The sequence below is a fragment of the Podarcis tiliguerta genome, assembly GCF_965153285.1.
Source record: "Podarcis tiliguerta genome assembly, chromosome: 10".
Lineage (NCBI taxonomy): Eukaryota > Metazoa > Chordata > Lepidosauria > Squamata > Lacertidae > Podarcis > Podarcis tiliguerta.
In genome coordinates this window covers 62,354,679-62,367,678 of record NC_139543.1, presented here as the reverse complement: position 1 = coordinate 62,367,678, position 13,000 = coordinate 62,354,679, and the positions used below count along the sequence as shown (strand labels likewise).

The window sequence follows — 13,000 nt, the reverse complement described above, 5'->3', positions numbered from 1 at the left end:
TTCAGGCTTTATAGGTCAAAACCAGCACTTTGAATTGGGACCAGAAACAAATGCAGTGCAGTTGGGCCACCAGGACTGGCGATGTATGCTCAAAGCATCTTGCCCCAATGAGCAACCTGGCAGCTGAATCCTGCACCAGCTGAAGTTTCCGAACCATCATCAAAGGCAACCCCATGTATAACACACTGCAGTAATCTAGCCTAGAGGTTACCAGAGCACAGACAATAGAAGTTAAGCTAGCCCTGATAGGGGCGAAGCTGGACCACCAGATGAAGATGAAGCAAGGTATTCTGCTCCACTGAGGTCACACTGAGGTCAAGCAACAACAATGGACCCAGAAGAACCTCAAATCTACGTACCCACTGCCTCACCTGCAGATGTAAATGAGAAGTAGAGTTGTGTGTCGTCAGCATGTTGCTGACAACGTACTCCAAACCTCCTGATAACCCCACCCAGTGCTTATAAAGGTAAAGGTACCCCTGCCCGTACGGGCCAGTCTTGCCAGACTCTAGGGTTGTGCGCTCATCTCACTCTAGAGGCCGGGAGCCAGCGCTGTCCGCAGACACTTCCGGGTCACGTGGCCAGCGTGACAAGCTGCATCTGGCGAGCCAGCGCAGCACACGGAACGCCGTTTACCTTCCCGCTGGTAAGCGGTCCCTATTTATCTACTTGCACCCGGAGGTGCTTTCAAACTGCTAGGTTGGCAGGCACTGGGACCGAGCAACGGGAGTGCACCCCGCCGCGGGGATTCGAACCGCCGACCTTTCGATCGGCAAGTCCTAGGCGCTGAGGCTTTTACCCACAGCGCCACCCGGGTCCCTTTTACCCAGCGCTTATATGTGGATGTAAAACAGCATGGGGGATAAAATTGAACCCTCAAGAACTCCACGTTGAAGGCTCCACAGGATCAAAGAGCACTCCCCAAGCATCACCCTCTGGAAAGGACCATCCAAGTAGGACTGGAACCACCGCTGCAGACGGATACCATGATTGATGGTATCAACAGCTACTGAGAAATGAACAGGGACACATTTCCCCTGTCTCTCCTGATAAAGGGCGACCAAAGCAGTTTCTGTGCCAAAAGAGGGCCTAAATTCTGATTTAAATGGATCTAGAGAATCGGTTTCCTCCAAGAGTACTGAGATCTGATCCACGGCCACCCACTCAAGAACCCTAACCCTAACCTTGTCCAAGAACAGGAGATTGGCAACTGGCCGGTAATTACACAGATTTGATATAATTACTTCATCTCATTACCGATCAGCCAAAAGATTCAAAATATGCTCAAATCAGTCATGGATACTGTTCCTTTGGGAACTCAAGTTTACTCCATCCCAGTAGGAGCTGTGTTTTGTTTTTCCTCACCAGGATAGCTTCATCAGACAATATTGCAGAAAACGAAGGATGTGGCTGAGTAGCCAGATGGAAACTCCGCAAGAACCCAGCTATTCAGACCAAACCCTGTGGCTTTTAGACAATGGAACAGGAGAAATATGCTGATTGGCTGCATGCATTTTAATGACACCAAACCCACCAAAAAAACAGCCGGAGACCCAAGTTTGGGAAACCCTGCATTAGACAATCTACTCTTCAAGAAGCATGCAGAATGTCATTCTTATCCACGCTCCGCAGCCCTAGCAGGAATGTTCTGCAGGGTTCAAGGGAAGGATAAGACACCAGATCAGTCTTTCCCAAACCTGGTGGGGAAGTTGTAGTCCAAACTGGTGGCCATTTTGTGGTTGCAAATTATGCAGGACTACATAGGCTTTTGGCCTGACCCAACAGAGCCTCTCTTATGTTCTTATGCTCAATTCCATAGTTTAAATGTGTGCCAAATGAAGGAGATTTTCCTTTTGTCTGTCATCAATCTTCCAACATCCAACTTCACCAAATGACTGCTATATTTTGAGAGCAAGGAGGAAGCATCTCCCCACCAGCTTTCTCTACCCGACTGTGTTTGACTGACATAGATAAAATGGGCCTGTAAAAAGCATTTCTTTTCAGAAAGATCTCCCCTCCCGTCCCTCAGATCTCCTCCCGCTAAGACGTGCCGTGAAATTTCACATTTCAATTCACCTTGATCTGTGGAACCCACAACTTGTCAGCTTGCTTGTACTCTCCCTTACACACATCACATCAATATCCTTTCCAGTGCGGGGAACTGACAGAGAAGCCAAATGCAAGTCCCGGCTCTGCCGCCTTTGAAACCCTTTCAAAGCCTCAAAGTGACATTAGCGGTGCAAGGGCTGGGGGCCGAGTGAGTGCCAGTTTCTTCCTATCTGTGAGGGCTATTAAACTCTTCCATTTATGCCTAAGTGAGCAACAGTCCTCTGTGGCTCCAATATATTATCACGCTGGCAGGAATTACAGGGCCAGAAATTGTACTGAATACTCCAGGATAAAACAGCCAGTGCTCTAGGGATAAGGATCCTTTTGTCAACATCCATGGTCAGCAACTAGCTTTCTTGGGAAGCCATTTTGAAAACAAGGCCGAGGCAGGAACTCCAAGACCCCAGACGGCATCCACCAAAGGCCTGTTCACAGTTCCTCATGCCACGGATTTCGCCGTTCGTTTTGCCCCTGAGTTGGCAACTGGGAGGTCAGGTTACATAGGCAATGGTCTCATGGCATTCAGGCCACTGGTCCATTCGACTCATTGTTGTCTACACTGACTGGTAGCAGCGCTCTGGGGTTTCTGACAGGGGTGTCTCCCAGCCCTATTTTGAGATGCCATCATAGAGTGAACCCGAGGCCTGCTACATGGGAAGGAGATGCTATGCCCCTTAGCGTCAGTCTTCCATTTAATTTTTCTTATCTTTATCGTATTTTATCCTAGGAGTATATTTCAAAAAAGCAATAGTAAAAGCACTGGGACACCAGGAACTTATGACTACTGATTCATCTAATGCAGCATTGTCTACACCAGGGTTTCCCAAACGTGGGTCTCCAGCTATTGCTGGACTACAACTCCCATCATCCCTAGCTAGCAGGACCACTTAGTAGAGAATGAGACTCTTAATCTCAGGGATGTGGGTTTGAGCCTCATGTTGGGGAAAAGATCCCTTGCTGGACTAGATGGTCCCAACTCTACAATTCTAACTTCACGGAGCTGTAGCTCTGTGAAGGGAATAGGGGTCGCCAAAGCACTCTCAGCGATGGGACGCAGGTGGCGCTGTGGGTTAAACCACAGCGCCTAGGGCTTGCCGATCAGAAGGTCGGCGGTTCAAATCCCCGTGACGGGGTGAGCTCCTGTTGTTCGGTCCCTGCTCCTGCCAACCTAGCAGTTCGAAAGCACATCAAAGTACACGTAGATAAATAGGTACCGCTCTGGCGGGAAGGTAAACGGCATTTTCGTGCGCTGCTCTGGTTCACCAGAAGTGGCTTAGTCATGCTGGCCACATGACCCGGAAGCTGTACGCCGGCTCCCTTGGCCAATAAAGCGAGATGAGCACCGCAAACCCAGAGTCATCCGCGACTGAACCTAATGGTCAGGGGTCCCCTTTACCTTTAAGCACTCTCAGCAGCCTGTACAAGCTACAGTTCCCAGGATCCATGGGGTGTGCGCAAGTGTTTCAAGTGGTATCATAGCGCTTTAAATGCATGGTGCAAATGGAGCCTGAAGACTCTTCTCTTTCTGAGAAAACAGGGTCCAAAGTTCTTCCGTGCAAGGAAGCCAGAAGGGACCTGAGGCTCTTCCATCTCTCTTTGTTTTCCGTTTGATTAAAGCACCTTCACTCAGCTATCTTCCCCTGATGCCTCTGAAGAGTGACAGGCGCCTGCATTGTTAAGGGAGGGGAAAGCCCTATCTGCCATGGCTCTTTCCCACCCCTATAAATCACTCTGAGGGAGAAAGAGAGACCGTCTACGGTTAATTAAACACAAAGAAAAAGGAAAAACCCATGTCGTTGGGTGGTTGTGGGTGCGAAACGAGGGGGACGGAGGGAGCAGGGATGCCATGCCACAGCGGGGCCACTGTCTTACCGCATGACAAAGTCCGCTTGGTCTATCTGTCTGCCGCAGCCGCTGTTCTTCAGAATCCCACCATTTCCTACCACAGAGCATTTCTTCAATGGCAGCTGGAATGGCGTTGCCTGGCAACAGAAAACAAGGCCCGTTTTTATGGACGACTTCACACAGGAGCTTCAGGTGGAGAGCAGCTAAGCGGGAAGGGGTTTTAGGGAGAGGTTAGGCCAAGGCTAGGAGCCGAAAGCGGAGTCCTCCAGATGTTGTAGGACTACAACTCCCATCGGGCCCTATCCATGCTCCACGTTGGCCAGGGCGGAGGAGAGTTTAGAGGGCAACAACATCTGGAGGAACATGAGTTTCCTGCCACGGCAGTTTTGCTATCCGTCGCAGAAGGGAAGGTTTCCAACTTTTTATGGCAGAAAAAACACACGTCACATATAATCAGAGGAACAAACGGGACAAGAGCTAAGCATCATAGCAGATCTAAGAGATTTTACATTTGAATACATTGCCACCTCTTCGGTATTGGACTTATTAGACCTCTCAAGGAGAAATACTCAGAGGATTGACCAGGGAACTGCCTCACAAAGTCATAAATTATGGTCTCTCTGCTTATCGTGGTTTTGACTGCAGCTGATAGAATCATAGAGTTGGAAGGAACCTTGAGGGTCTAGTCTAGCCTTCTGCAATGCAGGAATCTCGACTAGGACATACATGACAGATGGCTGTCCGTCCAACTTCTGCTTAAGAACCTCCAAGGAAGGAGAGTCCACTACATCTTGTGGGAATCTGTTCCATTGCCAAACACCTCCTACCACCAGAACGTTCTTCCTGATGTTTAGTAGGAATCTGCAGAAGAATTTGCAGAAGAAGGAACTGAGAGGAAGGAGCGTTTGTGGCTCTTATGGTGAGAGTCGGAGATTCCTCACTTCAAGCTCATACCTATTACGCGGCAGCAATTCTCTGTTGTTAATTATGCCAATTTCCCACAGAGACCGACAATATTGAATAGAAAATACAAACAGTATTTATACTATTATAATCAAGGCTGAACAAAATCTGAAGCGCTTCGGTGCCTCGGGCAGTTGGATATTAATCCTGGCGCCCAGGAATGTAAATATCTTCTGGGTTCTTCAGCAAGCTGCTTTCTAAGAAACATCATGCAGGGGCCTGAGCATACAAATCATCCTTTCCAGCCTGGCAAATGATCAGCATAATATAATTATGTCTGTATTGTAATTGTTATAGGGTGCCTTAGTAAAAATAGAATGTTATCGTTAGCAGAGTTATAGGAGTGCGGGCACAAATCTAGGGAACTGTCTTCTGCTAAACCAGGACATGAGTCTATTTAGCAGGGGTGGGCAGTCCCAGGTCTGGGTGTTGCTTGTAGCCCTCCAGACCTTACTATCCGGCCCTCATTATCCTCCCAAGACCACACCACTACGTCCCAGGATATATCCCTAGTTGGCTGTTCTGTATACCCTCAAAGTGCTTTTGCATGGCTGAAACTGGATAGCTCAGTCGGTAGAGCATGAGACGCTTAATATCAGGGTCTTGCGTTCGAGTCCCACTTTGGATGAAAGATTCCTATATTGCAGGGGGTTGGACTAGATGACCCTCATGGGCCCTTCCAACTCCACAATTCTATGAAATGTCCCATTTAACTTAGATATTGCCTCTTGGTTACTTGAATGGAAGGTAAAGGGGTGTTTGTATGTGTACACAGAAACAACCGACTTCTGCTTGGCTGGAATGCAGCCTGCTGGACAAAAGGTAAAAGTCTGAATCTGGACTCAATCACCGCTGGTTCCTGGCCCTCAAAAATCTCACCTTAAAAAAAGGGTACCTGGGGCTGAAAACACTCCCCCCCCCCTGCCATATTATCTACAAGGTCTTATCACACCCCAGAACCTATAAACCCTGGGATTTTCCGCATACAAAACTCTACCCCTAAACTAGCTCAGTCGGTACAGCATGAGACTCATAATCTCAAGGTCGTGGGTCCGAGCCCAATGTTGGGCAAAAGATTCCTGCATTGCAGGGGCTAGACAAGATCATCCTCGTGCTTCCTTCCAACTCTACAAATTCTATGATTCTATGGTTGCTCCAAAAAGCCACTGTCTTGATCATGAGTAGGCAAACTAAGGCCCAGAGGCCGGATCCAGCCCAATCACCTTCTCAATCCGGCCCGCATGTTTTTACATGAGTAGAATGTGTCCTTTTATTTAAAATGCATCTCTGGGTTATTTGTGCGGCACAGGAATTCGTTCATATTTTTTTTCAAAATACAGTGGTACCTCGGGTTACATACGCTTCGGGTTACATACGCTTCGGGTTACAGACTCCGCTAACCCAGAAATATTACTTCGGGTTAAGAACTTTGCTTCAGGATGAGAACAGAAATCGTGTGGCGGCGGCGCAGCAGGCCCCATTAGCTTAAAATGGTGCTTCAGGTTAAGAACCGTTTCAGGTTAAGAACGGACTTCTGGAACGAATTAAGTACGTAAGCAGAGGTACCACTGTACAGTCCGGCCATAGCTGTCAACTTTTCCCTTTTCTTAAGGGAAATTCCCTTATTCCGAATAGGATTCCTCGCAAGAAAAGGGAAAAGTTGACAGCTATGAGTCCGGCCCCCCACAAGGTCTGAGGGACAGTGGACTGGCCCCCTGCTGAAAGAGTTTGCTGACCCCTGGTCTTGACTCAGGCCTGAATAAAGGGGATCAAATTTATCGGTAAGTCCTCATTCAGCAATGCTGCACTCCAAACTGCCTTATAGTAGGTCAGCTCCCCTCAGTGTTGTCTACTTTGACTGGTTCTTTGGGGTCTCAGGCAAAGGAGGTTCTTTTGCATCACTTGCTCTTTTAAACAGTTGACATCAGGTAGGGATCTGTAGTTGACATCAGCATGTGATCTACCCCTGATATTTCACCTGGGACTCAAAATCTGAGAAAGAGGGAGCTTCTCCTTTTTAAACCTTCACGTATTTTTCATCTTTATTAAAAGCACGCTGGATAAATCAGTAACTATCAGATCAGAATCTCCCTTTGGAGAATTTCCTTGGAGGAGGTTGGTGACTCCAAACCCTTCCTCTTTGCTCATAAAAGATGGTCCCAGGGGAACTCAATTGCTGGTTTTTGCTAGAAGCCTTAATCATGTCTCCCCAACATAGCACATTTCATCCCATTGGACAGTGATAATATGCAATGCATGCAGTTGTACTTTAGATATGCAAGCAGGCAACCTTGACTTCTTAATTTCTCAATACCCTGGACCGCCAAACAGTTAAAGCTTTAAAGGTCACCACCAGTAAACCAACTGGTCCCAGTAAACCAAGATAGTGCTGCTATACAGTGGTAGCTTGGTTCTCAAACACCGAAAACCTGGAAGTAAGTGTTCTGGTTTTCGAACATTTTTTGGAAGCCAAACATCCGATGCAGCTGTTGGCTATTGTTTCCGGGGCGCCTGCAGCAATCAGAAGTTGCGCCTTGGTTTTCCAACATTTTGGTCAAATGGACTTCCAGAACAGATTAAGTTTGGCGCTTTTGTTTTTGCTATTCATTTTGCGTTTTTGTTTTTGAGGCTTTTTCGGTTAATTTGTTTTTGTGACTGTGTGGAACCCAGTTCAGCTACTGATTGATTGATTGATTGATTGACTGATTGATTGTGTGACTGCGGAAATGGATAAAAGCCCTCCATCAAAACAACAACTATCAGCGCAGGTAAGAAAAAATAATAATTTTAATTTTTATCATCTACGATACTGTCTTATTTATTTTATAGTACAGTACACTGATTACTGCTTTCATTTTATGGATCAGCGATCTCGTTAGATAGTAAAATTCAGGTTAAATTGCTGTTTTAGGGGGGGGTTATAATAATTTTTATTAATTTACAACAAAAACAAATCACACAATAATTTCACATCCAATTTTCACAAAGTCTTTCTTTTCTGGACTTCCTTCAGCTTTTCCGTAAATCTTTCGTAGTCATTATTAATTTATGCATTTCTTAAGTTTGTATTGTCATTATTTAAGCCTTTCTTTTTCTATTCCCTTTTAACAATACTTCTCGTGCTTTTTTAAATCCCTCTAGCGTTATTTGACCCTCACTTATACTCTCCAGATATTCCACAAATTTTCCCCAGTCTTCTGTGAACTTTTGGTCTCTTAAGTATCTAATCTTCCCAGTCATTTTATCCAACTCAGCAGAGTCTAGCAGCTTCCTTCTCCATTCTTCCATTGTCGGTATTTCCTGTTGTTTCCATTTCTGAGCCAGTAACATCCTTGCAGCTGTCACTGCATATTGAAAGAATTTAGGGGTTGTTTTTAAAAATCTAGAACAGATTAATCCGTTTTGCATTACTTTCTACGGGAAAGCACACCTTGGTTTTGGAATGCTTTGGTTCTGGAACGGACTTCTGGAATGGATTAAGTTTGAGAACCAAGGCACCTTTGTATGTCCAATCTGCCTCTTAAAATAACCTGTGCATCATAATGACAGCCTTTTAGCTAGTGGAACACAAATGAAGAGCTGGCCGTGTATAATGCAACAGAAGGTGTCAGATCTAGAGATGGCCTTGGAAATATGATGAGCTTTGATGAAGTGGTCTGCCTCGCTTACAGGAACATGTCAGGCCACAGCACCAGAATAATATGGAAAGGAGCTCGCTTGGATAGTAGTGATACAAAAAGAGGTTTTCTATCTGCACTCATAAAACCATTTGTTAAACCTCAAGATCTTAGGTACTCTTCCACAGTTTCTTGTTGTATGATTCACAAAAAGACGTAGTCTTAAATCAGAAGGATGCTTTGGAAAAGGCGTTTTGTATTAAAGACGTGTCTGGTGTTGGCCATAAAACCTTGCAGGCTCTGTCTAATCGAAAAGATGTTGGAGTGATGTTTTACAATAGCAAGAGGAGAATAATGGATTCCATTCTGCTTTCGCAAACCGCCAAAATTCTATAAAAATGAGCTGAGTGTATCTGAAGAAATGTGCATGCACACGAAAGCTTAGACCAGAACAAACTTAGTTTGTCTGAAAGGTGCTACTGGACAATTTTTTATTTTTAAGAAATGAGCTTTCGGGCCAGAAATGTGCTGCCGCTAAATGCCCAAAAGGGCTCTTTCTGGCATGTATAGTTTCTCCAATGTTTATCCTGAAACCGCTCGAGGGAGTGGAATTTTTCTTCTTCTTTTTTCGCATCAGTAACACATCTTAGGAAGTGGTGGCTAAGGTGAGGGCTTCTTGACACATGATGAGAGCAAAGTGGAAGATAACTTGGAAACAGCCACAAATCTGCAGATGCTCCATGCGCAAGTTATGAATTTCTATTTATCATGCAGTTAGGAGTTCAATGGAATGTCACAGTGTCGGGTGGCTCCTGCTAAGGGTTCAAGGTGGCCATTTCCAGGACACTCCATTCCACACCCCTTCCCACCAGTTCTCCATTCTGTCACCAACTCAGAACTCCTTAACCACTGAACAACCTTTAGTCCTCTTTGTGCTATTCTGGTTCGGTTCAGTTTACCTCCTTAAAGCTTTTTGCACTTCCACAACCTTAGGGCTCCTCCATCTTTTGCATGTACAGTGGTACCTCTAGATGCGAACGGGATCCGTTCTGGAGCCCCGTTCGCATCTAGAAGCAGACGTAACTAGTGACGGCACGTCTGTGCATGCGCGCGTCGCTTTTTGCTGCTTCTGCGCATGATGTCATTTTGAGCGTCTGCGCATGCGCAAGCGGCAAAACCCGGAAGTAACACGCTCCGTTACTTCCGGGTTGCCACGGAGCGCAACTCAAACGCGCTCATCCCAAAGCACATTCAACCCAAGGTATGACTGTAGATGGTGACTTTTTGCCTATGCAGCAATCTGCACTCAGCCTCGGACTGGACATTGCTAACAGAGGGAATGAGAGTCAGAGCCCCAACATTCTCTCTACACTTTTAGGGCACAGCTAGTCATTCATGTCCTGAATCGCTCCGTTGCTTACAGCATGGTGCTGATAGCGCCAAGGTTGCAGGTTCGATCCCCATTATGGGACAGCTTAAAAATCCATTGCAAATGCAATGATCCTCAGGTCCCTTCCAACTGTAAATTCTACGATTCTCTGATGAAGGCTGATCTTTGACCAGATCTCTGGTGGGTTCTTTCTAAAGGACAGGCAAAGAAAAGGGGGCTGCCTGTGGGCTACCAGGCACTATTCAGAGTATTAGTTCCATTCCTGAACCCCATGTATGTTGGTGGAGCACATACAAGCGCTTTCCACCCCACCCCGCTCCTGTTTCACCTGTTTCACCCTGTTCCGGATCCTGCGTGTCAGTGATCACGTGTCAATTGGAGATGCTTAGGGAAGCTTTTAATGTTTAATAGGTTATTGTATTTTAGTGTTTTGTTGGAAGTCACCCAGAGTGGCTGGGGAAACCGAGCCAGATGGGCGGGGTATAAATAATAAATTATTATTATTATTATTATTATTATTATTATTATTATTAAAGGTAAAGGTGCCCCTGACCGTAAGGTGCAGTTGTGGACGACTCTGGGGTTGCAGCGCTCATCTCACTCTATAGGCCGAGGGAGCTGACGTTTGACCGCAGACAAGTTCCAAATCATGTGGCCAGCATTACTACGCCATAGCTGTCAACGTTTCCCTTTTTTTAAGGGAAATTCCCTTATTCCAAATAGGATTCCTTGCAAGAAAAGGGAAAAGTTGACAGCTATGGACTAAGCCGCTTCTGGCGTACCAGAACAGCGCACAGAAACATCGTTTACCTTCCCGCCGGAGTGGTACCTATTTATGTACTTGCACTGGTATGCTTTTGAACTGCTAGGTGGGCAGGAGCTGGGACAGAGCATCACCCCGTCGCGGGGATTCAAACCGCCAACCTTCTGATTGGCAAGTCCTAGGCTCTGTGGTTTAGACCACAGCGCCACCCATCCCCTTCCCGTATAGCATAAAAGGCCCTAAATGTCTTGGGATCCAAGTACTGTATTTTTCGCCCCATAGGACGCACCAGCCCATAGGACACACCAAGTTTTTTGGGGGGGAAATAAAGAAAAAAAAGTTTATTCCCCCCCCCCCGGCGCTTGTGGGGCTGGCAGTGGGGAGAAGCATTCTTCTCCCTGCCGCCCACCTGCAGACCAGGTCCGGGGACAACGGGAAGATGTGCTGCGCCTCCCAGCTGTCCCCGGAGCTTGCGGGGCAGGCAGCGGGGAGAAGCGCTCCCCTCCCCGCCGCCCGCCTGCAGACCAGGTCCGGGGACAACGGGAAGACGCGCTGCGCCTCCCAGCTGTCCCCAGAGCTTGCGGGGCTGGCGGCGGGGAGAAGCACACATCTCCCCGCCGTCAGCCTCCAAACGACAGCGGGAGACAGCGGGATGGCAGCGTTCCGCCTCCCCGCTGTCCCCTGACCTTGTGGGGCTGGCGCTGTGGCTCTCCTGAAGCCTGGAGAGCGAGAGGGGGCGGTGCGCACCGACCCCTCTCGCTCTCCAGGCTTCAGCGAAAGCCTGCATTCGCCCCATAGGACGCACACACATTTCCCCTTCATTTTTGGAGGGGAAAAAGTACGTCCTATAGGGCGAAAAATACGGTACTTGAAAGATCAAGCAGGATCAGCAAGGGAGCTCCCCTGCTCAACAAACAAAAAACAGAGGTGGGTGGCAGAAGCCCAGAGGGGACTAAGAATGCTCAATAGCTATGGGATGTGAAATGACAGCTGGAAACTGGGAAACTAGGAAGCAGGGTGGGATCTTCCGCAAGAGGGCCTGGCTGGCTGGCTGCAGCCCTAAACAGGAGCACTTGTTCTTACGAGGATGAGACTCTACTGCAACACATGGTTGCACTTCCCGCCTGTAAATATTAAGACTGATCTTTCACTCGCTCCACCTTGGGCAGATCCACAAAGTAAGGACGCCAGAGGAGAAGAGGGACGGGGACAAGGTCTGGAGGTTTAGTGCTGTGAAGGCTGACTTCATTATGTGAATAAACAAGCGACTGGATGAGGCTGCATGAGATCACAGCAAGCTGTAAAGACCCCTGGATACACTCATTGTTTCCTGGCGCCAATTAATACAGCGACACATTTTTCAGCGGCGTCCAGGGATACATCTGATTAAATGTTTTCTATTCTGTGTGACTGCAGCCCCAGGAAAAAAAACAATCAGATCTTTCAGGGTTTGCTCAACCTCTGAGTCAGACCAGACACACAGTTTGCAACCTTTAAAAACAGTGTTTTCTTTCTTTCTAGATCAGTGGTACAAAGGGACAACGTTCAACTTCGAAGCATTTTAAAATTAAAATGTTCCATACATTGGCATGAAGTATCATTCACCATATACAGGACTCCTCATCTATCATCCTTCTTAGCCCATGTTAAATCCAGCAAAGCGTTTGCATTTCGGGAGGAAAGTGGTTGCGAGGCACAGACACAGGAGTCTCTAAAGACTGACTGAATAACTACCTTGAAAGCACAATGCTCATGCTTTGGAAGCCAGCGATATGTGCTAGCAAAATGGAGAGTGTTTTGAAAACACACAGAGAAACACACAGAGAAAACACACAGAGAAAACACACAGAGAAATATGGAAATACATTGGTACCTCTGGTTACGTACTTAATTCGTTTTGGAGGTCCGATCTTAACATGAAACTGTTCTTAACCTGAAGCACCACTTTAGCTAATGGGGCCTCCCACTGCCACTGCCCCATGATTTCTGTTCTCATTCTGAAGCAAAGTTCTTAACCCGAAGTACTATTTCTGGGTTAGCGGAGTCTGTAACCTGAAGCGTATGTAACCTGAAGCATACAGTCACACCTTATGTTACGTCCGCTTCATGTTACGTTCTTTCAGGTTACTTCCCGTGGCGACCCAGAAGTACTGGGAAGGGTTACTTCCGGGTTTCACTGCTCGCGCATGCGCAGAAGTGCAAACTGACATCACACGCATGCGCAGAACCGGTGAATCGCAACCTGTGTGTCCGCAGACGCGCCGCTGCGGGTTGCACTCTTTTCATGTTGCAAACGGGCCTCCGGAATGCATC

General features: G+C 47.1%; 2 protein-coding genes across 3 annotated transcripts in view; both read right to left on the bottom strand.

Annotated features, from left to right (window-relative positions):
• Positions 1-13,000, bottom strand: part of ST8SIA1 (ST8 alpha-N-acetyl-neuraminide alpha-2,8-sialyltransferase 1) — a 90,900-nt gene that overhangs the window by 32,084 nt on the left and 45,816 nt on the right. For both annotated transcript variants that reach the window (XR_014502653.1, XM_083402357.1), the window contains exon 3: positions 3,982-4,091. Coding sequence is in view for 1 of the 2 variants with exons in the window: in XM_083402357.1 (XP_083258483.1) it covers positions 3,982-4,091 (110 nt within the window). In the remaining variant the exon portion in view is untranslated. The remainder of the gene's footprint in view (positions 1-3,981; positions 4,092-13,000) is intronic.
• SOX5 (SRY-box transcription factor 5) overlaps positions 11,023-13,000 on the bottom strand; it is a 1,214,093-nt gene continuing 1,212,115 nt past the window's right edge. Inside the window, exon 16 of the transcript XR_014502612.1 lies at positions 11,023-11,048. The gene's annotated coding sequence lies outside the window, so the exon portion shown is untranslated. The remainder of the gene's footprint in view (positions 11,049-13,000) is intronic.